The sequence below is a fragment of the Megascapheus bottae genome, chromosome 1 (assembly GCF_031878675.1).
Source record: "Megascapheus bottae isolate mThoBot1 chromosome 1, mThoBot2.hap1, whole genome shotgun sequence".
NCBI lineage: Eukaryota > Metazoa > Chordata > Mammalia > Rodentia > Geomyidae > Megascapheus > Megascapheus bottae.
In genome coordinates this window covers 42,166,524-42,193,620 of record NC_143509.1, presented here as the reverse complement: position 1 = coordinate 42,193,620, position 27,097 = coordinate 42,166,524, and the positions used below count along the sequence as shown (strand labels likewise).

Sequence of the window (27,097 nt, the reverse complement as noted above, 5' to 3'; positions counted from 1 at the left end):
TTTTTAGTGCCCAGGCTGGCTTTGAACCATAATTTTAGATCTAAGCCTCCTGAGTCATTATTAAAAGCTTGAGCCATCAGCACTGGGCGTGGGTACTTTGCTTTTTTTTTTTTTTTTTTGCCCTCTAGTCCTGGGGCTTGAACTCAGGGCCTGAGTGCTGTCCTTGGGCTTTATTAAGACTAGAACTTTACCACAAGAGCCACAGCACCATTTCCAGCTTTTTCTATGTATTTGGTACTGAGGAATGGAACTCAGGTCTTTGTGCATGCTAGGCAAGCACTGTACCCAGGCCAAATTTCCAGCCCCTTGGGTACTTATCAGCAGAAAATAACACCCTACAGTTACCCAGAGAAGTCTGTTCCGATAATTGTTCTGATAGTAGTTACCCTTCCATTGTTCATTTGAAAACTTGCATTTTTTGGCCAGTTTTGGGCCTGGACACTGTCCCTAAGGTTTTTCTGCTCAAGATTTTTCTACCATTTTGAGCCCCAGCTCCAACTTCCAGTTTTCTGGTGGTTAATTGGAGAAAGAGTTTTATGGGACTGCCCTGACTATCTTTGAACTATGATCCTCAGGTCTCAGCCTCCTGATTACAGGTGTGAGCTACTGGCCTCCTAGCTTCTCTGTCTTTTATCAGCACCCTGACCTCATGCAAAGGCGAAAATATTTATTAGGCTATCCCTATTAAAGCTAGACCTTTTCCCCCAGGTCTAGGTGGCACAATTATCTTTCCCAGGTTTGGCGTTTCTTGGTAACTTATTCTGTTGAGCTGTGGGAATTCTTCTAAGGAGCAAATGGTCTGTGGTATTTCTTATTGTCAAGACAAAATTTCAGCAAATTCATCAATCACCAGTTTGGCTTTTACTCATGATTCATGAATGTAAAAGCAGCTCATCTGAAGAAAAAACAAAAATCAAACACAAAAAAAAGAAACAGTTTTACTGAGCCTGGCAGAGTAGTGGGTTTTTAATAAGGAATAAAGCAGATTGGTTAACATCAGGTGGTTTCAGGTTCTTTTTTCCTGGTTAGGAGATGCTTATCAAAATGCTAGCTGACATAGTCTGGAGTTTTGGCTATTGACTTTCCTGACTACCCAGAAGCTTAGATAACAGTTTGGGTTTAGTGAAATAAAATGTTAGCATGCATGACTTCATGTTGGTGGGTCTCTTGGGGAGTAAGACAGAAGTGTAGACCAGATCATTACCCCTCTATATTTTATTTGGTATAAGACAGAAGTTGAGGATGGGGGCGGGTGGGAAGTAAAGAGGAAGAAATTGAAGAACCATATTTAAATGTTTTCTAAAGTTCATATTATGACATCCTATTATAGAGCTTGTTTTATTTGCATGTTTTTTTTTTCTTTTTTCAGTAGGTTTCTGTGACTTAACTGCTTTGGGAAACATTTTTGTTTTAAACCAGGCCGATGTCCTAAGAGGACAATGGCAGGATGTGGCTCTGCTGGCAAGCTTGCTGTCACCCAAATGTAATTCAAGACCTGATCATTAATTTGGCTACTTAAGCTCTTTGATGACTGGTTCCTATGGAGTCTTATCACTTGAGAGACACCGCCCTCCCATTTCCCCATTTCAGGGCATATGGCCTGTGTGCTTCTTTTTATTCATTTTGAGGAAGTCATCTATGAAGTGGCAGCCCATCCACAGGGGACCCCTTTTGAAAAGGATTAGATAAAACTGTGGGCTTTATGTCTCTTGTAGGTGGTTAGTGTCTCTCTCTCTCTCTCTCTCTCTCTCTCTCTCTCTCTCTCTCTCTCTCTCTCTCTCTCTCTCTCTCTCTCTCACCCTCGCTCTCTCACTCTCTCACTCTCTCTCTCTAGCTCTCGCCCTCGCTCTCTCTAGCTCTCACTCTCCCCCTCTCTCCTCCCTCTCTCCCTCTCTCCCTCCCTTCCTCTCTCCCTCTCTCCCTTCCTCCCTCCCAGTCCTGGGGCTTGGGGCTTGAACTCAGGGCTTGGGACACTTTCACTTTTAGCTCAAGGCTAGCACTCTGCCACTTCCTGCTTTTTCTGTATATGTGGTACCAATGAATGGAGCTCAGGGCTTCATGCATGCTAGATGAGCACTCTACCACCAGGCTACACTCCCTGTCCCCAGTATCTTTTTAATACCAGCCTTTCTCCTGGTGGCATGATATAAAGTCTTACTTTGTAGCCCAGGCTGGCCTTGGAGCTCTTGATCTTCCCAGTGCTGGAATTAAAAGGGTGCTCCTAGGAAAGTTATAAATACTTTTGTCCAGCAGTGAGTGGAGCTGGTTGCCCTGATTTAATTCTGTTAGTTAAAAATCTTTAGAGTCTTGGAGACATTACTTTCAGGATGTCTTATTTTTGTTTTATAATTACTGGTTATAGGAGATTTGTAAAATAGATCTAGATCAAGTCTATTACTAGATGTATATTTTATATTTACCTTTTCATTGGTGGCTTGTCTTCCCTGCCTCCACCTTTTATTTTTCTTTGCAGTGGTAGAGTATCCTCACTTTCTTAATCGTGTGTGTGTGTTGCCAGTCCTAGGGCTTGAACTCAGGCCTGAGCACTGTCCTTGGGCTTTTACCTCAGAGCAAGCACTCTGCCACTTGAGCCACAGCACCACTTCTGCCTTTTCCATGTATGTGGTACCGAGAAATCAAACTCCAGTATTTGTGTATGCTAGGCAAGCACTCTACAATTAAGCCAAACTCCCAGTCCTCTTAATCGTATTTTAAATGTTTATTTTCCATTGGTACTGGGGCTTGGATTCAACCCTTTGAATGCTTACTCTGCTTTTTCACTCATGTCTCCAGATTGGCATTTTGCTGACTAATTGAAGATGGAGCCATGCCTGGCATTTTTGCTTACTAATTGAAGATGGAGTTTCTCAGACTCTTCTGCTCAGCTCACTTCAATCCTCAGTCCTCACATCTCAGCCTCTTTAAGTATTTGAAATTACAGGCATGAGTCATTGGCATCTAATTTAATGTTTTTAAACATTTATATGAACATATTTGTGTTGTATAAAGGGAATTTCATTGTGCTATTTCCACACATGAATGTGATGTACCTCATCAGAATTCCATCACACTTCCTCATCTCTTAAAGAAATAATTTGAACAGTTTTCATTGTAATGTTTTATACATGCCAGAATTTAAATCATACTCACCTTCTCTCTTGGCCCTCCTCCCTCCTACTGGTTTCTCCCCTCCACTCATAGCCACCCCATAACAGAGCTTGCTTTCCTTTTCTGCCATGTATTTTTTTTCTTTCACTGTGCAAGGTAGGTTCAACATGTTATTTCAAACATACCTACAGTCAGATCACCTCCCCCAAGTGCTCTTTTCACATTTCCCTTGATCAGCTTTCCATGAGATTCCTTACGCTATCTTCATTTGCAGATTCAATGTATTTCAACAACATGCATCTTCCAACATGTGCTTTTCCTCTCCTCTCCCCCAGACAACCCTTTGTCTTCTCAGACAGACCCTAATCACAAGCATGCTTTATCTGTGTCTACAGTACAAATACATGTGTCTATATGTATACGTGTGCACGTATATAAAACTGTATATATGAATGTGTATATGTACATATTTGTATTTTTGAAGTCTAGATTCCACAAGTGAGCAAAAAATATGCCATTTGGCTTTGTGCACTTACCTTGCTCCACATTGATGACCTCTAGTTCCATCCATTTTCCTGCAAATGACAGTTTCATTTTTCTATAGTAATATGCTATGGCATATATGTAGCATGTTTTCTTTATCCATTCATTTGTTGTTGGACACCTCATCTGATTTCGTAGCTTGTGAACAGAGCTACAATAGGCATAATTATGCAGCCTTTGGACAGCTCAATAGTGATGTGATGTCAGTGGGGTCATAAGATAAATATGTTTGCAGTGTTTTGAGGAACCTCCATGCTCTTCCCATAGTGATTTCACTAAAGTACATTCCTACCAACAGTATATGAGGGTTCCTTTTTCCCAGCATTTAGTGTTTCTTGATGATTGCCATTCTTTTTTTTATTTTAAAATAATTTGTTATTATAAAGGTTATATATAGAGAGGTTACAGTTATATAATTCAGGCATAAAGAGTATAGTTCTTTCTGGACAATGTCACCCCACTCTCCCATTTTTCCCTCCTGCCCCCGATAAATTGTGTAGACACTTTGAACGTAGTTTCTAGTGAGCATCGCGATTACTGTTTTACTAGAATGAGATAACAATCTTAGTGTAGATTTGATTTGCATTCTTTCCATGGTTAAAGTTTGAACATTTCTTCATGTCATTATTAGCCATTTGCATTTTTTTCTTTTGAGAACTGAACGTTCAGTTTTCCAATTTATTTGTTTTTTTTACTGTTAGTATTTTCTAGATATTCATCCTTTACCTGTTGAATAGGTTTTCCTGCCATTCTGTAGTTCCATTTTTGGTTCTTGCAATTATTTATTTGGTTCTTCAGCAACATGCTAATTTGACCTAGTACTACTTGTCAAATCTTGCTCTTATTTTCTGAGCAGTTGGAATCTTACTGAGAAAGAAATTACCAGGCTAGGAGTGTGGCCTAGTGGTAGCATGCTCACCTAGCATGAGCAAAGCCCTGGGTTTGATTCCCAGGTATCCCATACACTGAAAAGGCTGGAAGTGGCTCAAGTGGCAGAGCGCTAGCCTTGAGCAGAAAATGTCCAAGGACAGTGTCCAGGCCCTGAATTCAAGCCTCAAGAATGGCAAAAAAGAAAAAAGAAATTACCTGTGCCTGTATCTTCTTGAATTTTCCCATATGTAGTTTCAAAGTTTCATCTCTTACATGAAGATCTTGATCCAGGAGGAGGAAGGTAGGATAAGATTTTTTGATCCATTTAGCTTTTTTTTTTTTTTTTTTGTCCAGGATGAGAAATAAGGACCTTAGGTCATTGTCTTACAAGTGGACAAAGCAGTCTTCCCAGTTGAAGAGGTTGTCTTTTTTCAGTGTATATATTTTATTTCTTTGAATAAAAAATCATGTCTGTAGCTGTGTGGTTCTATTTCTGGGTCTAATGTTCCACAGGTCTATGTGTGTGTTTTGTGCCAATGTCATTCTGACTCTAGTGTAATTTGAAGTCAGGTGTTCTATCTCTAGCCCTGCTTCTTTTGCTAAAGATTACTTTTGCTATTTGGAGTCTTTATTTTCAATTCCATATGAAGTTTTAGGATTTCCTTTTCCATTTTACTTGGAAGGGCATTGTGTTAAATCTGTAGGTTACTTTCAGTACTATTTTAGTGATAGTGAACGGAGGAGATCTTTCCATCTTCTGGATGTTTTCTCAATTTTTTTTCTTCAAGGTTTCATAGTAGAGATTTTCCACATCCTTATTTAAATTTATGCCTAAGTATTTTATTTATTGTTCTAAGGCTACTGTGAATGGAATTGTACTCATGATTTCGTCTTCAGCCTGTTCATTGTTGATAGAAAAGCCACTGATTTTTGAATGCTAATTTTATGTATTGCTACATTGTCAAAAGTGTTTATTGGGAATTGGTAGAATCTTTAGCGTGTGCTATATATAGATCATAGCATCTGCAAATAAGGATAATTTGACTTTTGTATTTGTATCCCTTCTCCCACTCCTTCTCTCTCTCTTCCCTCTCCTTCTCCTTAGAACACTGGTTCAGAATCCTTTTTTTTGGCCAGTCCTGGGCTTGAGCTCAGGGTCTGAGCTTCCTTAAGGCTAGAGCTCTACCACTTGATCCTCAGCAGCACTTCCAGCTTTTTTCTATGTATGTGGTACCAAGGAATTGAACCCTGGTCTTTGTGCATGCTAGGCAAGCACTCTACCACTAGGCTAAACTCTTGGCCCTGGAATCCTCATATTATATTGAATGAGTTGGGAGTGTGGACATTCTTGCTGCTGATTTTGGAGGAAATGATTTTGTTTTGGTTGCAGTATTATGTTTACTTGAGGCTAGTAATATATAGAGTTTTATTATGTTGAGGTAGATTTCCTTTATCCCTAGATTCTTCAGAGATTTTGTCTTGAGATGTTTTTCATCAAAATAGATACAGTAATGTCATTTTTGTCCTTTATTCTATTTATATTCTGTGTGAAATGCATTAATTTACATATACTGAATCATCCTTTCATCCCCAGGCTGAAACCACCTTGATCTTGGTGTGTGATTCTTTTGATGTAATGTTGAATTCAGTTTAGGAGAGTTTTATTGAGAATGTTTATATTAATATTCATCAAAGAAATTGATTTGTAATTGTGTCTCAGTGAGGTTTTGGAGTGATATACTTACTCTATAGCATGCTTACTAGCAGTTTTTCCCTTGCTGTTTCACGAAAGAGCTTGAGGAGTGTTGGTGTTCTTAAAAGTCTGAGACAGTTTTGCAATGAATTTGTCTAATTCTGAGCTTTTCTGTGTCTGGGGAGTATTTATTACTGCTTCTACTCATTGCTTCTATTCATTGCTTGTTTCGGATCTGTTTAGGTGCTTTATATCTTGACACATTTTTGGCAGAGGCAACTGTATCTAGAAATTCATTTCTAGTTTATCTGAGTATAGGTTTTTGAAGCATTCCCTCGTGAAAAGGGATATTACCTTTCCTCATGAAAAGGGATATCACCTTCATGTCTGATTTTATTAATTTGAATACTTTCTATCTTCTTAATCAAAGTAGCTATTTTTAAGAGCCAAATTTCAGTTTCCTTGGTTCTTTTCTTCCTTCCTCCCTCTCTCCCCCCTTCTCTCTCTCTTTGTTTCTTTGTTTCTTTTCTTTTCTTTCTTGCTGTTCCCCCTTTTTGCCCTAATCTTTGTGCCAGTACTGGGGCTTAAAGTGTTGACCTTATGATCTTGTTCAACTTTTCACTCATGGCTGGCAGTCTTCCCCTCGAGCCACACCACTAGCCTTAGCTCTTTTGTTGATTAACTGGAGATAAGAATTTCAGATTTGTTTATCAAGGCTGGCTTCAAACCATGGTTCTCAGAACTTAGCCTCCTTGAATATCTTGGACTATAGACATGAGCCACTGGTGCCTGACTGCCTTAATTTTTATTATTTTTTCCCATCTGTTAATTGTGCCTCTGCTTTTTCTTAAGGTTATTTACTTGAAATATGTTTTTTTTGTATATATGTGTCCTCATAGCTGTAAGTAAGCTTTCCTCTTTGCACTGCCTTTTTTGTGTCCCCAAAGATCCTGATAGATTGTATTTTCATTTTCCTTAGTTTCTAGAAATGCTCCTCCCACCCCTTTATTCCGTCAGTGACCCACTGGTTCAGTGATTGTTCAGTCTCCATACACTGGAATTTTTAAAAATTATTTTTTTACTGTTGTGTTCTAGTTTACTTCCACTATGGTCTTTTTTTTTTTTTTAAATAGAGTCTATCTTTTTGCTAGTAGATACAGCTGCTCATACCTCCTTTTAGAGGCCATTGGCTTTTTCCATCCTTTCACTTTAAGTGAATATATTTGTTTTAGTTTGTGGCATTTGTTTACTATAGACAGTAAACTGCCAGGTCTTGCTTTTTACTATCACTTGCTGTTCTGTTTTTGTTTGGAGAGTTGAAACCATTAATATTCAGTGTTAATATTGAAAGGTATGCTAATGTTTTGTGATGCTTATTTTCTATTCTTCCATTAACTACTCATCTAGTGAGTGTTATTCTTTTCTGTATTTTCCTGGTTTTATTTGTCTGCCTATGTATATGATTTCTTTAAGCATCTTATGGAGTTCTGGTTTTGCCATGAATTCCTTTAGCTTTTGTTTATCATGGAACATTTTAATTTCTCCCTCAGTTATGAAGGGTACATTTTACTGAATACACTGCTCTGTTGACATGTGTTATCTTTCAGGGATAGGATTATATCTTTCCATGGCTTCCTTGCAATTAGAGTTTGGTTAAGGCATTTATTGCCTCTGTGTGTGAGGTGTAGTTTTTCTTTTGCAGCTTCAGTGTTCTTGGTTTTAAATACTTAGTATTTTACAATTGCTGCTTTACAGTCTCCAACTTTGTGGCTTTTTCTTTTTTTTGGGGGGGGGGTTCCTGGGGCTTGAACTCAGGGTTTGAGAACTGTTCCTGAGTGCTCAAGGCTAGCACTCTACCACTTGAGCCACAGCACCACTTCTGGCTTGTTAGTAGTTAATTGGAGTTCACCGTTTCACAGGTTTGCCTGCCTGGCTTGGCTTCAAACTGTAATTCTCGAATTTCAGCATCCCATAGGGATGAACCACAAGCATTTAGCTGTTTTTGTCATGTTTTTAAATGCTTTGTTTGGCATCTGTATAGAAATTTTACCACACCTTAAAAATTAAAAAAACTTTATTTATTTTTTTACAAAAAATCCTTTAATTTTGATAGAGATAATCTCTCCCCGTAGGTGCTATGGTGTCTTTCAACACTTTTCGGTGCACTGGAGTGGGGAAGTTCTCCTAGCATCTAGTGGGGCCAGGAATGTGCCAAGATCAAAAACATTCAGAAACCTTGCTTTAACAGGTTTAAACCTTTAACTTTGCTTTAAACCTTGCTCATTTCAGGGAAAAAAAAAAGATTGGCTTCTCCAAGTCAGAAACATTTATTTAGATCTTTCATTTCCTTAAGCAGGTTTTATGAGTTCCTGTTTATAGGACTTGTACCATCATTTATTTTTTTAATGCCATTGTGAGTTTAATTTCATGTTTGGTATTTTGATGCTAGTATATAAAACTAGCATTTTGTATTTGGACCTTGCATCCTGTGACTTTGCATAATGTCCTAATTTTCCTAATACTTGTTTAATCTTCAAAGGTTACTATATATATACAGGCTAAGTCATCTGTGAATAAAGACAGTTTAATTCTTTTTAAATCCATATACCTTTTCATTGTCTTATTACAATGTTTATTACAGTGTCTCTGTCCCTTATTTGTTGAGGATTTTTACCATGGATGAACATAGGATTTGCACTGTATGTTGTTCATATAACTATTGAGACTGACACTTTGTTTTGTTTCTTTTTCATAGATACCACATTAGATGGGTTTTGGAAATTAAAGAAATCCTGTGTTCCTGGGACAAATAATTGATTCTGGTGTAGAATCCTTTTTATACCATTGCCGTGTTTAGTTTGCCACAGACTAGCCCACTATTTTCCTGTTTATATTTCTCACTCTAGCTAATATGACATGTGGGGCACTGTCATTCCCAGCTATTGGTTAAGGTGGATCTTGTGAATTTCTTCCCTTGGCTCACCTCAAACTGCTGTCCTCCCAATCTCAAATTTCTAAGGAGCAAGAATTATGAGCATGAGCCACATGGGTTTTTTTGTTTTTTTTTTTTTTTTTTTTTTTTTTTGAGACCAGGGCTATGTATGTTCGCAACTCTATTGTGCAGTAAAAACTCTGGAACTCTTCTACTCTACACAACTGAGATTCAGTCCTCATTTCACCGCTCCCAGTTCTCCCTCCCAGGTCCTGGTTACCATCAATCTTTATCTTTTTTTTTTTTCTCTATAAGTTTGCTACATTAGTACCTACAAGTTTAATCATTGTCTTTTTTTTGTGTGCATGTGACTGGTTTAACTTAGCAATAATGACCTCAAGATTCATTCACATTGTAGCATGTAAGAGGACTTTCTTCCTGTTTAAGCATGAATATTTTGTTGTACAAAGTATATTACTCATGTGTGCATAGACCTGCAGGTTTCTCATTCTTTGGACTGTTGGAGACCATACCTCTAAGAATCTGGGAGCACATATATCTCTTAGATGAGTTCTTTTTTTCATATATTTTTATTGTAATTAATAGAAGGGTTACATGATATTTGCCAGATAGATGGTGCATTAATTCCCATACATTGATACCCTTTCACATGTCTTGGTCCCCATTTCCCTCCCCCCCACCCCCACCCCTCATCTTGTTTTCCCCTGTTCCCTATCCATTTTCAAATAACCAAATACAAATATATCCGATATATCAGGTAACAAAGTGGGATACTGTAACAATATGAGATAACCAAGGGACAGCAAAAGAGATGAGAGATAACATAGTACCTTAAGAGCAACAATCATTCATTATATGGCTTATGTTTCTATATCCTAGAGATCCTTTCTCAGCGTCCTACTGTATGGCCTTTTGTATCGGTTTTGCTCTATTGCAAATCTCTGCTAGGAGAGCCCAAGGTTTCTACTGATTTTGACAAATGGGGGAAACCCTTGAGCCTAAGTTCCTTTGAGTCTGGCTTATTTCACTTAAGATGATTTTTTCTAAGTCTTTCCATTTCCTAACAAATGGGGCAATGTCATGTGATCATTGTTTTCTGATGCCTTGAGGAACTGCCATGGCTTTCCCATTTAATGATTTTTAATGATTTTTACCAGTAGTGTACAAGGACTTTAACCTTTGCATATTCATTTACTTTCTCTTGCTCACAGGAGGTATCACTGTGATTCTGATCTGCATTAGTTTGATGGCTAGTGATTTTGAGCATTTTTCATTTTAGACAATTGTACATAAACTTTGGGGAAAATTCCAAGTCCTTTGCACATCTTAAATGGAGTTAATTTGGTTGTTGAGTTATAGTCCTTTACATATTCTTGATATTAGCCCTTTCACAGATACAATTATTATTTTCCTAATCTATTAGTTGCCTTCTGTTTTCTGTGTCTATTGATTTACAAGACTTTCAAAGTTTGATATAGCTGATATGACTATTTTGCTTTTGTTGCCTAAGCCTTGGTGTCATATTCAAGAAGTCATTGTCAAATGCAGTGCCATTAAGGTATTCTGGGAAGTTTATAGTTTGGCATTTTGGGTTTAGATCTTGGAGAAGTTATGTGAATCTGTGTACATGGTGTAAAAAAGTCATATATTTTTTTTGTGTGTGCCAGTCCTGGGCTTGAGTTCAGGGCCTGAGCACTGTCTTTGGACTTTCCTCAAGGCTAGTGTTCTACCCTGAGCCACCGCACCACTTTTGGCTATTTCTATGTATGTGGTACTGAGGAATCAAACCCGGGTCTTTGTGCATGCTAGGCAGGCCCTCTACCACTAGGCCAAACTCCCAGCCCCAGAGTCATAATATTTTTTACATGTAGATTTCTCCTATTACCATGTCTTCAGCTGTGCTAGCCCATTAAATGGTCTTGTCAAATTGGAGACCATTTTACTGTTTGTCAAGATTTACTACCAGACCTTTTCTATATTTTGTCTTCATGCTAGTATTACACTATTTCCATGATAGAAGGGCCCTGAGATTCTATACAGATTCTATACAGGACAGATTTTTCTATTCTGCAATAAATACTACTGAAATATCCATAGAGATCTAACTGAGATCTGAGGACTATACTTCAAAGCCAGACGGGGCAGAAAAGTCAGTAAGACTCCTATCTGCAATTAACCACCAAAAAGCCACAAGTGGAGCTGTGGCTCAAGTGGCAGAACATTAGCCTTAAGCAAAAGAAATTGAGGGAGGGGCTGGGAGTTTGGCTTAGTGGTTAAAGTGCTTGCCTAGCATGCACAAAGACCTGGGTTTGATTCCTTGGTACCACATACATAGAAAAAAAAAGCCGGAAGAGGTGCTAAGGCTCGAGTGGTAGATCTCTAGTCTTGACAAAGTCCAAGGACAGTGCTCAAGCCCTGAGTTCAAGCCCAGGTCTGGCAAAAAAAATTAAAAAAAAAATAAATTAAAAAAAAAAAAGAAATTGAGGGACTCAATCATGAGTAGCTAGGAGAACAGGCATGAAGCTTTTTTTTTTTTGTCCTGGGGTGTGAACTCAAGATCTGGGTTGCTGTCCCTGGCACTCTACCACTTGAACCACAGCTCCATTCCAGGCATTTTTGTTTATGAAGTAGAGCATTTCATGGGCTATCCTGCTCAGGTTGGCTCTGAACTGCAGTCTTCAGATCTCCACTTTGAGGAGCTAACATCTCAGCTGTGAGCCACTGGTGCCTAGACTTCGAATTGTTTTCGTTCACTCAATTTCCTAGTGAAATGCTTCTGTTAGACTTCTTGCCACGTCCTTCAATATGAACATGTTTTGTGATGTTCTGTCATGTATTTTATTCTGTATAGATTTGTCTGCCCCGGCTGGAAACCTTTTGATTTAAAACCTTTATTTAGAGATGGACTCATCATGTAGCTCAGGATAGCCTTGCACTCACAAGCTTCCTCCTTCAGGATTACCGGTATGCAACACCAGATTCTAGAGCGCTTTAAATACTTTTTAAAATAGAAAAGCAGATGCCTTGCATGGCACGGTGGCCAGCTTGCAATCTCAGCCCTGGGAAGGCGAAGGCAGAGCCTGGAGCCACAGCACACCACTTTGCTATGTAGGAAGGCCCTGCCTCACAAATCACAAAAACGTGTGTACAGTCACCTGACCACAATTGTATACATTTGAGAAATGAACCATATAACATGTATTTTATCCTTTGCAAATACTAACTCATGGGTAGAGACAACAGTTTAACCTAACAAAAGCGCAGATTACGCTACTGTCTGTGCTCTAACTGGACTCTAGTAAGTGAGAGGACGCTACAAGCCCGAATCAGTTCCATTTTCTTGAAGGTGCGCTCTGTATCTCCCGGGCTTTTCCAAATGCACAGGTGGCTGCGTCTGATTTTTCACAGTGATGCTATTTTCAGTGGGGATGTCTGTCTCTACAGTTCATACATTTCTACCTTGTAACAGAGGGGAAATAAACTTTACAAGATAAGTCTGTATTGCTGGTTATGATAAGCAGAATCTTAAAATCATTAAGTAGAGCAACAATTACATAGGAAAACTTTTATTTGATAAATATTTTATAAATTAAAAAAATTGATGTCAAGAAACTTTTAGAGGTGTACATTAGACAGCCGCAGTGTGGGGTCTAAAGTTTTAGACTATGCACTGGTACAGTATTTCCAGCTATGCATTCTTCATAAAAATTGTCACATTACAAAACATTACTGATTTGTAGGAATATCGTTCAAGTTATTTCACAACAGAGAGCACTTTAATATTTCTTATGAAAATAGATGACTTAAGATACAAATAAAAGTATAAAGGGGGCCAAGATGTAGCCAAACATGTTTACATAGAATTCTTTGGTCAGTTTTATTAGCATTTGCTTATATTATACTCCAAACTGATTTTTACCCAGAAATAAGCCTGGAACCACAGAACATTTTCCCCTATTCTCCACAATGTCTTCAGAGTAGCATGAATATGTTTGTACTGGTCCCAGGGCTTGAACTCAAGGCCTGGACACTGTTCCTGAGCTTTATTTGCTCAAGGCTAGGGCTCTACCACTTCAACCATAGCTTTACTTCTGGCCTTTTGGTGGTTAATTGGAGATTGTTTCACAAAACTTCCCTGCTAGGCAGCTTACAAACCACAATCCTCTGACCTCAGCCTAGGACCACGAAGGAGTGAGATGCCCTGTGTGGCTTCATGGTCGTGTATTTTGAATTGTAAAAATTTTAGTGGCCTTTACTTCTGCTTATCAGGGGGCTTAAGCTTCACAGAGGTTTAATTTTCTGCTGAAGAAATCTCAAGAGGGTCGAGGGAGGGAAATGAGGACAAAAATATGAGAAGAGGTATCAATGTGTGAGAAGTAATGCACCTACGACCTGGTGAATGTAACTAGCTCCTCTATACATTACAATCAAATCTGGAACTAGAATAGGGCACATGCAGATGCTTCATAGCAGGGTGGTTTGCCATTTTCTACTCAAGGTTTGGGTCAGCTCAGAAAGCCTTTATTATATTCCAGAGCTTCAGGCCCAAGAGAAGGTTGAGAAAATGAGCATTCCCTCCTCTCTTCCACTATGGCAGCTGTAGTTGTCCCTTGTCCTCTGCTCCGGTGGGGCAGGGAGCTGCTGGCAGTGGAGATGAGCAGGCACTTGTCACTATCTCCTGGTCTACAGGCTTGAGACTAAAGGCAAGCAAGCCGGACAGACAGCTGAGACTTAACTAGCGCTAACACATTTGGCATCTTGCTCTGGGTTTGCCAGATAAGAAATTCCCAAAGAGCTCGAAAGCTTTACTATGGGTACTGCCTATTTTGTGGTTTTAGGATGAATAGTAATGGTGTCGAAATCAGCAGGAGAAACCCCCCATTTAGAATGCTGTATGTTTTGAATGACGAAGTGGGATAAGTACTGAAGTGGATACCCTTTATTTTTGAGGGGCTAGGATGGGACTTAGGGCCTCACCCATGCTAAACTACACTCCAGTCCTATTTGTGAGAAAAAAAATAGAGCTAGAAATGTAGCTTAGTGATGAGTGCCTGCTTAGCATGAATGAAAATGAGTTTGGCCTTCAGCACCACCTGAACCACACACAGCCCTTCTTAACCAACTGCAAATGGTAAGTGCAAAATATTCCTGCAGTCAGGCCTGCCAGAGCCCAAGGACAGCTGGCTCTGCCTTGTAGGGATTGTCCAGACCACTCGGTGACTTGGTGTGCTTTGTAAGCCGTACATTTACTCGGTGGTCCCCTAACCATGGTCAAGGTCATGCAGGCCTATTTTGTTATGTGTATACTTCACAAGACTGTTGAGAAAGCAAGTTCCAGTCTGTGAAGTACCCTACTGTTTCTACATGTCTCTGAGCACAGATGGCATGTGTGAGCATGGGGCATTCCATCACCCACTTCACGCAGTTCCAAACTCAATTTTCCTAAAGCTAAGAGAGATAAGAAGGGCTATTTATGATCACATAAATTCTGAAATAGATAACAGTGTTCTTGCACTATTAAAACAGACAAGCAAAAAGTTTACTAGCAGACAAAGGCAACTATTCTTGCTCTACCATTCTTGACCAGCTCAACTCCAGGAGACACACTCAGGAAACAGGAAAGGAGTAGAGACTCGAACAGCAAATCTTCAAAAAGCAATTCTATTCTCAAGGGAACATCTTCATCGAATCTTTTATAATTTTTGATGCCATGCTTAGAGTTAGGAAATTGTTTATAAACCTATGCTCATTTACAATTCTTCAAACATTTTAGAAAGGTAACAGCACTGAGTCTACCTGACAGACTTGGGATGCAAATGTGAGATGCAATAAATTAACATGTACTCGATTAACTCTTCATAATATCTTAATTTCCTGCAGCTACAATTTACCTTTTGCTACTAAAAAATTAGCAGTTTAGGCTGCTTCCTTGGTGTTTCATAGCCATATCTGACATTCCTTATGAAGGGACCCTAGCAGAATTTGCTTTACTGTAGTAGTTTGCCATATCTTAGTATCTATTAACCTAAAAAAATAGCAAGATTCTAAAGTCTAGCTTCTAAAAAGGCTAGAGCAATTATAAACTGCAATTATAAGTTTGGGCAACTTATAATTCCAGAAAGAGGCACAAAAAGAGGTATTCCTCTTTTTATTGATTACGCATTTTGATTTGTAAAATCAGAAGTATTTGCAATAAATATTTAAATACTGTCCAAACTTGTTTTATTGATATAACTGAGATTTACAATATTATCACAAAATAACTATAAACAGAACCTTTAGATAAAGAGAAACAAAGGAAATTCATGTGTTACCCATGTTAAAAGCATGCAAAGGATCTAATGAAGACATTAAATTAATAGTATAATAGTATCCATTATAATAGTATAATTTATCCACTATATGTTCTTCACATTCTATCACAAAAACACTGGTTAAGCCCATGAATGTGAAATTTGGCAAATGGAAGTTGATTTCTGACATATGTATATGTTATATGGTTAATTTTACTGATTGCTACAGCACATTTACAGAAATTTGGAATCAGTATAAATTTACCATCATAGTGCAGTAAATAATAGTTGTAAGTGCACTCTCCTTATTTGCTCTGTGAACTTATAAAGCATTAATGAATTAACAATAGAGGTCAGTGAGGACCAAGATTCTTCAATATTCACATTAACTTTTCCCATGAAAAACTTTAAATATAACTCTAATAAAAAAATAGAGTTCTCAAGGCAAACTTTCAGCATAATTTACAGAAGCATATTTAGGTAATTTCATAACCTAGCTAATCCTAAAAAATATACCTAACTAGAGTTATCTTTTTTTTAACCTTGGTATTAAAATAAAATGACCTCAGAATCAGACTGAAATGCCATCAAAAGTCCCAAAGCAGAAGGGACAACCCAGACAAAGAGATTGAAAATAACTCTTTATTCACAAATTTTAATGTTCAGATTAAAATTGAGGAGAGAGAAGAGCAGTTCATCTTGTTATTTGTTTGCCATTTGAACTCTGAGTGGCTGTGGACTACACCAGAGCTGTTGACAAGGTCATTTTGGAACTACAGTGGCCACTTTCAGGATTATTACCCTGAATTTGCAGAAAGGAGGAGAATCACTCCACAAAGTACTACTGCCCTTTAACAAGTAGAGGAGTCCATTGTGGAGAGTGTCAAGACGCTCCTGTCGTTGGTATAGAAAGGATCCGATGCACTCCATGATCTGAAGCAACAATAAGAGAAAAATTTGGCTCACCAAGACCTATGTTTTAACTGAGAGAGAGAAAACACTCTAAAACTCAGGACTAAAATGACATTTAATCACTAATGGATTCGTTTTTAAATGCTAGGATTCTTTGGATAAGGAACAAGTGTCCATCTATTTCTACACTACAGAAATGGGGAAAATTAGGCTCTAATCATTAAACACACCAGCCAAATGTTGGAATTCATTAGTAATAAAACAACTTAAAAAAAACCAAAAAACTATGTAATATGAGATGCTTAATGATTGTTGACCTTAAGAATCATATGAATTTAGTTTTGCTGAAGAGAAACTAGGCCATTACTTTTGACATATAGGAAAAAAACAGCCCCAAATTCCCACATACCAAAAGCCTTAGAAAAAAATGGTATGTTGATATCACTGGCAACTTCTTTTCAGCTACTCATTCTACACTAAAGACTTCAGGCTAGTCAGCCTGAATGCTGTAAGTAGTTGATTTAAAAGGTATCTATGACATTTGTTAGTAACAAAGGAAAAAAAAACCTTTTCTGGTCTGGAGTGATATGGAATGCAATTTAGTACATATTTCATTTACAGCTATAAACTTTAATTAGCCAGAGTAAATTTAAACTAACTCAAAGACCAGAAGTAGCCAGATAATGTATAAAGAGACTATCTTATTTTAGGGATGACACTATCAGGGCCTAGTGCTTTTACTGGGCCTTTTTTTTTTGGCTCACGGTTGGTGCTCGCCCACTTGAGCTGTGCCTCTTGTATGGCAACTGTCTTTCAGTCTGGCAACCATGGTTTCATTTTTATATAACATCCCAGGGTTTCCAGTTCTCCTACACAGGGAAGAAGAAACTGGCACTCAAGATGGCCCTGAGTCACCTATAGTCAATATCTTTTTCCTTAGAGACTCATTCTGCGTGCAGTTTATATTAATGATTAATGGTTAAGTTTATATTAATGATTAAGCACAAACACAATGAAGTTTGGAATCTCAAACTTTTGCAAAGTTGTACAAACAGAAAATGAGCAGTAACTACACCAGTTCTTCAGCATTTCTAGAAAACTTTCAAAGAGCTTGAGCAACATCTATCTACCTTAGATTAGGGAAGAGCTCAGTACTCAATTTACATCTGTGTCTCTACATATCAGGCATTCAGTGTGTGCAGAAAAAAATTAATCAACATAAGAATCTAAAAATTTCAGATCAATCAATGTATGGGAATTAATGCACCATCTATCTGGCAAATATCATGTAACCCTTTTATCAATTACAATAAAAAATATATGAAAAAAAGAATCTAAAAATTTCTTACAGAGTAAAGTATGACAGGAAGAGTTTGAACTGTCTACATCCCAATTATCTGGAGTCTAGTGTCCAATTCCAAAGTGCTAATAGTGTTACTCTTTCATCTTTACAGTCATTGTTTTCATAGAAGAAATCAGATAAGATTTCCTTCATTTAAAAAGTCCTTTTAAAAATCATTTACCTTAAATATTACTTTTGAGGAGTGGGAGGGTAACTTGGGTGGTAAAGCACCTCTCTAGCAAGCACGAAGGGCTGAGTTAAAACTCAGTATTAGCAAAATAATGTTAAGTGCCATATCTACTTATTATTATTAATTATTATTATTATTATTATTTGGCAGTCCTGGCTAGAGCTCTATCACTTGAGCCTCAGCACCACTTCTGGCTTTTTTCTATGTATGTGATACAGAGGAATCGAACTTGGGTCTTCGTGCATGCTAGGCAAGCATTCTACCACTAGGCCAAACTCCTGGCCCCCTGATCTTTCTTTTTCATGTTTTCCTTTTGGTACAGGGGACTGGACATAAAGCCTTGCACATGCTAGGCAAGCACTCTACTTGTGAGTCACTCCTCCAGCCTTTTTGAGACAGAATCACTAAGTTGTCCAGCCTGGTCCTGAACTTGTGATATGTCTTCTGCAATCTCCCCAGGTAGCTAGGGTTACAGGCTTGTACCCAGCTCACCTCTTTTAAAAGACCATTGTAGTAAGGATAAAGGAATTACTAGTATAGAAAATAATTCACTGCTGAAACACAGCTCTTCAGAATGTAACATGGGAAAAAAAAAGAATATGACATGGGATATGTTTTATGATACTCTCTTTGCAAGTACCAGAGTTTGTTCTATGGCATATACCTCTGACAACCAATTAATAAAATAAAAATAAAATTTTTATACCCCGATTGTACGAATTTACAGAGAAATCTATCCTTTGCAAACACTTATATTTCTCAAGTACTGTTCATTGATGTTACATTAAATATGTGAATGGGGTAGATAGCTCAGTGCTTCTACATCGTGTATCTATTTTGTAAGTGAAGGTCTCAATTAGACATGAAGAAATGTAGGGTAGAGGTTGTTCTAAAATCAAAGTGGCACATGCATTTCACAATTCTATGTAGAAAAAATTTGTACATATAAAATGACGAAGTATAAATAAATACAATGTTGAAGGATCTGTTGGCAGCTGTCATACAGCCCTTCAGAAAGCACCAGGTAGCACTGTCCCTTATGGTACCTTATTCCCTAGGGAAAATCAGACCTGAAAAGACTTTTTTGATTATTCGTCTGAGGAAGAAAATCACAATAGTAACCAATACTACAACTTGATATGCTGGACAACACTGGAAAGGCATTTCTACTCTGTCAAATATGACCATTAAGTTAAACATTTGATTAGAAAGTAACCTTAGAAAAGACTATGGTACAGTTTTGAGTGAATAGAGGTATAGATGGTAATAGCCACCTTTTGAGAGAACCCATTAAAATAAATCCAATAACCCCTGGGACAGGTTAAAAGGGGTAATAAAGCAGAAAAATGGTTGTGTGAAGAATGATATATAATATCTACACAAATGAAATAGGAAATGGATATGAGTGTATATAATGCAGTTTTTGGCTGATTTAAGATTAATTAAAAATCATTAGCAAAGACATGTATGACCACTGAAGAGGAATTTCTGCTGAAGTAGAAATTTAAATTATATTCCAAGTTCAACTGTATGATATTCTGCTTGCAAACTCGTCTCTGTGTAGTAAAGCCATGTTATTAAGAGATATACATCCGAATAAATTTAACTGCTCATAATAATCTGTTTATGCAGGATGGAATTATTACAAAATAGTATCAGAGAACTAAAGAAATATTCTGGATTACAGGTTATGATTAAATTAGAATTAATGAGGATTGAAAGAATAGGCATTATATTGACAAAGAAATGTGATCCGTCAATTCAACTCTTCCATAAAGGCATAGCAGAGTAAAAGGCAGAAATGCACATCTAGCAAGCTCATGAGTAAAAGTTATTGGAATTTTACAATACATGAATGGACCCATAACTTGTAACTTTAAGAATACACAGCTAAACATGTTTTACACATTCCTTATCAATAGGTAAAGAAGAATGCCCCCCACCCTTTATTTACTGCTCCTGTAGAGGTGACAGTTTTCATGGAGCCCTGGTGAAAGTGAGCATCTGTCAGGCCCTTTGCAACTCCCATTCCCAGTGGTATACGGCTTCTCTGATTTTGGAATATATTTGAATGAAGAATAACAAATGTAGAAAAAGCTATTTCTATTATTTGGTATCATAAATACTTTGGGTACATTTATGAAGAAGTAAATCCACTTCAATTTTTAAACGAATTTTAGATGGCATTTACAAAAATAAACTATTTTGGGGGGTTATGATACACAAAAAGAAGCTGTAGTACATGTAACCAAGAAGTAGAATTAGGAGGGAACAAAAATGCTAAGACTATTCTGATCAATACATAGTAATTAGAATTTGTAGGTTAAATCCTGTTATAACTTACAAATTTTTACTCAGACACTAAATACCAAATAAAAAATTTAAATCACCACCTATTTCAAAACTTTACAGACATCTTTAAGATGGGGAGGAAACAAAAATACAGCTTGTGTTTAATTTTGAAATGACTATAAAATATACATGAGGAATAAGAAAAGCAAAACCTTGACTTCCCTATGTATGGAAAATGTAAAGACAAAAAGCAGAAAAACAGTAGGAAATGAAACAGTAATATAGCTATAAAAATAAAAGTCATATAAACCGAGAAAAAAAATAGCCACTCCTATTCACCATATTTTAGAAAAAAGGTAAGAGAGAACAAATTCTTTATTCAGTGGATGAAGAGTGTCTTCAAAGATGCTTTCTGTTGCTTTGTGAGTGGAAGATCCCTACCCCAAAGCCATGATGTGAAAATCTACCATTAGGTGTGCTAATGACTGGAAGACTTTCTCTCCACAGGAGCAATCATTTGCTGATTTACTGGGTAGCCAAAGCTGCAGGTTTACCCTGTTCAGTTACAGGACACTTATCTGCAGCAAAGGCTACTTAGAGAAATGTCACACCTGCTGAAGTGGGCGGGGCTACATCTTCCTATAACTCGTTCCAGCATTCTTCTAACAGATGCCCATGCCGTTTCTCCTTCCGGGAAACAGCACATGGAGTCCAAGCACTTGATACTTGAATTTGTTTCAGTAAGCTGGAGGAATAGAAGGAAAAGAAAAAAATGAGCTATTTATAAATTTGTACCCCCTTATAGGGCTAAAAAAATGTACAAAAAGCCTATTAAAGCACAAGGAAATGTATATAAATGAACATGTTTTTCCTATAATATGGAAGGGAATGAAAAACTAGCAGGTTATAATCATATAAAATATTAAGGTCTTTGATTCTAATTCTAATTATTATAATTATATTTGATTCTGATTATAATTACTCATAATTATAAGGCAAGAAAATAATTACATAAACGTGAGTAGCTATTTAAAGCTACAAAAATTTAGAATTTTTAATATTTTAGTAATTTATTATGGTCAAACTGGTTCGAATCAACCACTCAGAAACTTAATATTGTGGCTACAATTACAATAAAACGTGCCCAGCAATTGAGAACAGTAGAGTTAAGAAGCAGTTTGAAGACTGATCAGTACCAATCAGGCAAGACCTATTCCCAAGTAGGTCTAGGTCACTTCTCAGTAAGAATGATAGTAACAGCAGCAAACACTTAAGACAAGTATAAGCACTTTATAGGGACCTACTGCACAATTTTTTTTTGTGTGGGTTATGGGGCTTGAACTTGGCCTGGGCACTGTCCTTGAATTCTTCAACTCAAGGCTATTGTCCTACCCTTGTGCCAAGTCCCACTTCCTGTTTTCTAGAAGTTAATTGGAAATAAGAGTTTCAGGTCCTTTTGTGGGTGGGCTGGCTTTGAACCTTGATCCTCAAATCTCAGCCTCCTGAGTAAGCGAGGATTACAGGCCTGAGCCACCACGCTCTGCCACAAATATCTTTGAAGAAAATATTCATGTCCATAAGCAGTCTACTCTTGTTTAACATTGAGCCAGTGGCACATGGACCAAAAATTATTCAACAAATTAATACGTAGTAATATTAAGATTTAAAATTGAACCAGTTTCTCAAATATGCAAATTGACTTAGGTATAAATACCTCAGCAAGATAATCCATTCCATACTATGAACACATTTGTCAACTTGAAAAAAACAGATGATCTGACCACATACTGAATGAATCCCAACCTACTTTTATAGTCAAGAAGGCAAATTACTGAGAAGTTGTCATTTTTAAAAAACTTATTTGGGTTCACTTTCATTTACATACATGATACCCTATATAAAAAATCTGACGATCCGAGGAAAGAACAATGCAAGGAAACTCAGCAGAGGTTTACTTCTACAAAGGTTGGGAATCAGCATGTGTCAGGTGGTGACACAGCAACACAGGACCTTTGTGGAGACAATCACAATGCGCAGAGAAGATGGACATGACAGATGCAGTAGGATGGAGGCAACCTGGCATTCTGAGTACAAGCAGCTGTCGTATCCTACAAGGTCTATGCTTGGAGTGATCCTGGCACAACAGTGAATATCAACACCCAATACACCTGGTTTGGCAATCACCTGGCTGTGCCAGCTAAACCTTATTTCTTGTTTTATTAAAACACCATTCATTTAGGAATGTATCTTCCCTTCCCCTGTCCCCCTCCTCTGTCTTCCTTCCTCCCTCCTTTCAATAATACTAGGGTTTGAATTCAGGGCTTGCTTCATCCTTGCTAAGCTGGCACTCTACCACTTAAGCCATGCCTTTAGTGCTTTTTGCTCTGCTTATTATGGAGATACGAGTATCACCTTTTCCTGGGTAGCCAGTCATCCTCTTCATACTTCCTGCATAGCTGAGATAGCAAATATGCATCACCATATTCAGCTTTTTCTGTTGACCTGGGGTCTGGCTACCTTACTGCCGGGGCTGGCCTGTGGCCAATCTTCCCCACTTCATCATGTGAGTAGCTGGAACTACTGGTGTGAGCCACTTAAGTGGCTATGGCATTGTTTCTTAAACATTTTTGTAAGACATTTATTCCAATTTTGCTTTAGAAGTTTCTATGGCCAACTAATTGCGGAAAACACTAATTCAACCAAATTCTTACCTAATTCAACCAAGTTCGAAACAAACTTTTGAACTTTTGAAGGAAAAGACTGTCAATGAGTCAGGACATTCTTCAGAGAGATAGAGATTTCCTAATTCAAAAACATGTGCTTTCAGAAACCGCTCCCTCCGTATGAAGCAGGAAATGCTAACAAACACCAGAAGAACATTAATTTCAGAGGAAGAGTTTGAGAGATGCTGGTTTAGAAAACTTGTCTTGTTTTGTCTTTGGGTCCCTGGGCTGCAGTTGAATTTGCTTCCACAGGGGGGCTCCAGGGCTGCCATATGCCCAAAGGATACAGCAACACACCATTCACTCAAATGTCTTTCTCTAGCTCCTGCTGCCTTTCCTGCCCTCCTTTCATGTGGTCTCTACATCAGCCAACTGGACATGTGTCACTGTCATCATGGTAGGGTCAGAATACGAACCTATACCACAATTCACTTCAAATTCAAATTGTCTTCAGGAAACTTCCCACACCTCTCCAACCATGAGTAATTTTTCTCTGGCTTTTCTTTGACACACTGGCATCACTTAAAGTCAACTTGTGTTTTCTAAGCAAGATTCTATACCAGGGGAGAACAACCCTGTCCTCAATCTAGTGAGGTAAGAATAATGAAAAAAAAAAAATAGAAGAAAAGCCAGCAGGAAAGTCAGCAGGAAAAGTCAGCAGTAGCTTTCAGCTGAAGACCTTGGGGACTAATGCCCATGTCCAGGGGTACTGCGGTAGCCTTGAGCTGAAGAGCTCAGGGACAGCACCTAGGCTGAGTTCAAGCCTCATGACCCACAGGGAAAAAAAAAAGAATTTGTTCATGGCCACTCAGGCTGGGGCTTGAATTTTTTTTTTTCCATTTTAGAACCCCAATTTCTTTTTTTTTTCTTTTTTCTTTTTTTTTTTTTTTTTGCCAGTCGTGGGCTTGAGCTCAGGGCCTAAGCACTATCCTTGGGCTTTCTCAAGGCTAGAGCTCTACCACTTGAGCCATAGCACCATTTCTGGCTTTTTTTCTATATATGTGGTACTGAAGAATTGAACCTGGGTCTTCGCGCATGCTAGGTAAGCACTCTACCACTAGGCTAAAATTCCAGCCCAGAACTCCAACTTTTGCTAAGTGCCTACGCTGCCTTTTAAAACTATGGTGTGAGGCCGACTATCCAGAAAAGGCTGGAACCTAGATGTTACTAAAAAGAAAGCATGAAAGGTCTGATGAAAAGATGGCATTTGAAATGTATCTTGACTATATGGGTGGGGTTTCAACAGTTGAAGGTGTGAGGCAAGGCCTGGCAGGCTGACGGAAGAAGGGTAACTGTGAGCGGGCAGAAGTACGTTGTCTGCACAAGCATGATGGGGGGGGAGTATGGAGCAGTTATTACTACTGATCCCATGCAACATGCCCAGGGTTGACTCAAAGTGAGACTGCTGGCCCACTGGTGCCCCGTGAGTACACTGTGACTGCCCATGCAGGACTCTGCTTTGTCAGAGGCAGTTTAGAATACTTTAGAGCTATTTGAAAGAACAATTTTATAACTGGAATACACTAGTAGTTTTAATACAGGGGATGACTTTTATCTATCTCAGTAATTTTTTTTTTTTGCCAGTCCTGGGCTTGAGCTCAGGGCCTGAGCACTGTCCTTGGACTTTCTCAAAGCTAGAGCTCTACCACTTGAGCCTCAGCACCACTTCCGGCTTTTTTCTATACGTGGTACCGAGGAATTGAACCAGGGTCTTCATGCATGCTAGGCAAGCACTTTAACCACTAGGCCAAACTCCCGGCCCTCAGTAATTTATTTTTATTATATTCATAAAAGTACTGACACATGAGGGATAGGAAACTAAGAAAAAGAAAACAACAAACTGGTCCTTTTTGCACATTCGTTTGGGGAGAACTGAATCAGAGCAGTAACTAGAGAACAAAGGTCTTGGTTGAGTAGCATGTGCTTTGCTCACAGAGGTTTTAAGCAGCCGCCTGGTAAGGACTCACTGATGATGACCTCTTCAGGGTCACCATGAGTGCATACATGCAGAACACTGCTTCTGTCTGGGTCTGATGTTAAGGTAGTTATCTTCAAAGGGGGAAAAAGAGGGAAGTGACTTCAGAGATATTAAATACAAGACGACTTGATTGCAAAGGGAGAAATGCAAAAGTATGTGAGAAAAACCTAAGGTAGATCTGAGATAAAGAATTTATCACTCCCAAGAAAGATTCACAAGGTATTTAGAATAAACATACAAGACATGTAAATGCCACAAAATAGGAAAAGAACTAAACTAAAATGACATATGAGAAATGGTAAAGATGAAAATGTTAAGTCAGTTTTCCCATGGCATGCCCCAAGCATGAGAACACAGTGGATGGGTGCCCACAAGGTCCAGTGCAGTACTACCTAGTGCATGTAACAACTGTCCTGCCGGCTGCAAGGCTTAGCTAGCAGGTGCCCACTGTCCTCCCCTCTGTGCTGGCTTTCAGCAAAGTCATATGCTGAGCCGACTGAACCCTTATCTTCTTCCATCTAGAAGAACAGAAAAGCAACAAGGCTCATGTTACAGAATAATATTCTCATGTATATATAGGTTTAGAATCAATACAGTAAGTTGGGTCTCAATCCGAGGCACAAATGACTACCCTCAGGCACATTTACTATCACAAAACAGAAGCTTAAGGGAAATATCACCAGGCAAACAAAGCTCGCTAAACATACAAGCTAGTCAAAACTAAGTTTCCTTGAAATTAATTGCCACCAATACTTCAGGTTCTTCTTGCCAAGTGGTATTTCTAATTTCTTACCGTTCATTTTTTTTTTTTTTTTTGCCAGTCTTGGGGCTTGAACTCAGGGCCTGAGCACTGTCCTTGGGCTTCCTCAAATCTAGTGATCTGCACTTGAGCCACAGCACCATTTCTGGCTTTTTCTATGTATGTGGTACCGAGGAATCAAACCCATGTCTTCGTGCATGCTAGGCAAGCACTCTACCACTAGGCCAAATTCTTGGCCCGTCACCAGTCATGTTATAGTCTCAGGAGATTTCTATACTCAGCTGGACTTTAGAAAAGCAGAAGGGATTACAAAGTTTTATGTCAGACATGTAAATGAGGGGCTTGATGTGAATGTTAACAATTTTTTCTCTCTTTCTCTATATATGTAGTGTATCGGTTCTTGGGCTTGACCTCAGGGGCTGGGCACTGTCTTTGAGTTTCTTTGCTCAAGGTTTTACTCGAGCCACAGCTCTACTTCTGGCTTTTCTGGACTTTTCTTGCCTTGGTTGGCTTTGGAGCACAATCCTCAAATCTCAGCCTCCTGGGTCAGAGTGCAGGAATGAGTCACTGTTGCTCAACCCTTAAACTATGTTTTTAGTGAGGGGTCAACTAATTCATGAAGATTCTACTTCTCTTTAAAGAAGTTTAATTTTAAAATGTGCTATAGCTATCATATAAATTATGAGAAATGTTTGCAATGAATAAGAGAACTTGTCTTATCAACTCTATGTGTTTTTCTGCTCCTAGGACTAATAACTATTTCAAAAAATATACTATGGTATATTTTGTATGTAAGTATTATGAGGGTGTTAAGAATAATCATCTCAGGGCCTTCCTTTATGTAGTTCTCTAATCACATCATTTTTACCCTGTTGCTTTAAGTTTTGGAAAGGGTCTTGATTTTTGCCTCTAATCACTAATCTCCTGTGGTAGTGTTCTCTCCCTCCCCACCTTCTCTCTCTCTTTCTCTCTGCCTGTCCTAGGGTTAGACCTCAGGGTCTGAGCACTGTCCTTGGGCTTTCTCAAGGCTAGAGCTCTACCACTTGAGCCACAGCACCACTTCCAGACTTTTCTATGTATGTGGTACCAAAGAATTGAACCCAGGTCTTCGTGCATGTTAGGCAAGCACTCTATCCCTAGGCCAAACTCCTGGTCCCAGCTGTGGTAGTTCTCTTATTAATCTAAATAATTTTTTTAAAATTCCTTGTTTTCAAGAATACAGTAAGTTTGTGTGAAGATACTTAATAATTTTGCCTAGAAAACAAGAGAACAGAATACAGTCCAATAAAACATTCTTTAAAGAATCTTAAGAGTTTATGTTAAAGGTTCTTAGGAAGTACTGACCTGATTAAGGACGTAAGAGCTCATAAACTACCTGCTATCTAGGTAAGTGTTCTTTGTCTTTTGTCATAAGAGTATACAGAACACATCAGAAGTGAC

General features: G+C 38.3%; 1 protein-coding gene across 4 annotated transcripts in view; it reads right to left on the bottom strand.

Annotated features, from left to right (window-relative positions):
* Window positions 1–12,717: 12,717 nt before the first annotated feature.
* Atp11b (ATPase phospholipid transporting 11B (putative)) overlaps window positions 12,718–27,097 on the bottom strand; it is a 109,107-nt gene continuing 94,727 nt past the window's right edge. For 2 of the 4 annotated variants that reach the window (XM_090342598.1, XM_090342622.1), the window contains 2 exons: window positions 20,808–20,941; window positions 12,718–16,393 (listed from right to left, as the gene is read on the bottom strand). In XM_090342598.1, the coding sequence (XP_090198724.1) occupies window positions 16,312–16,393; window positions 20,808–20,941 (216 nt within the window). In that variant the 3' untranslated portion in view covers window positions 12,718–16,311. Of the gene's footprint in view, window positions 16,394–20,807; window positions 20,942–25,292; window positions 25,416–27,097 lie in introns of those variants that run through there. The other 2 variants (XM_090342605.1, XM_090342615.1) reach the window with 2 other exon arrangements.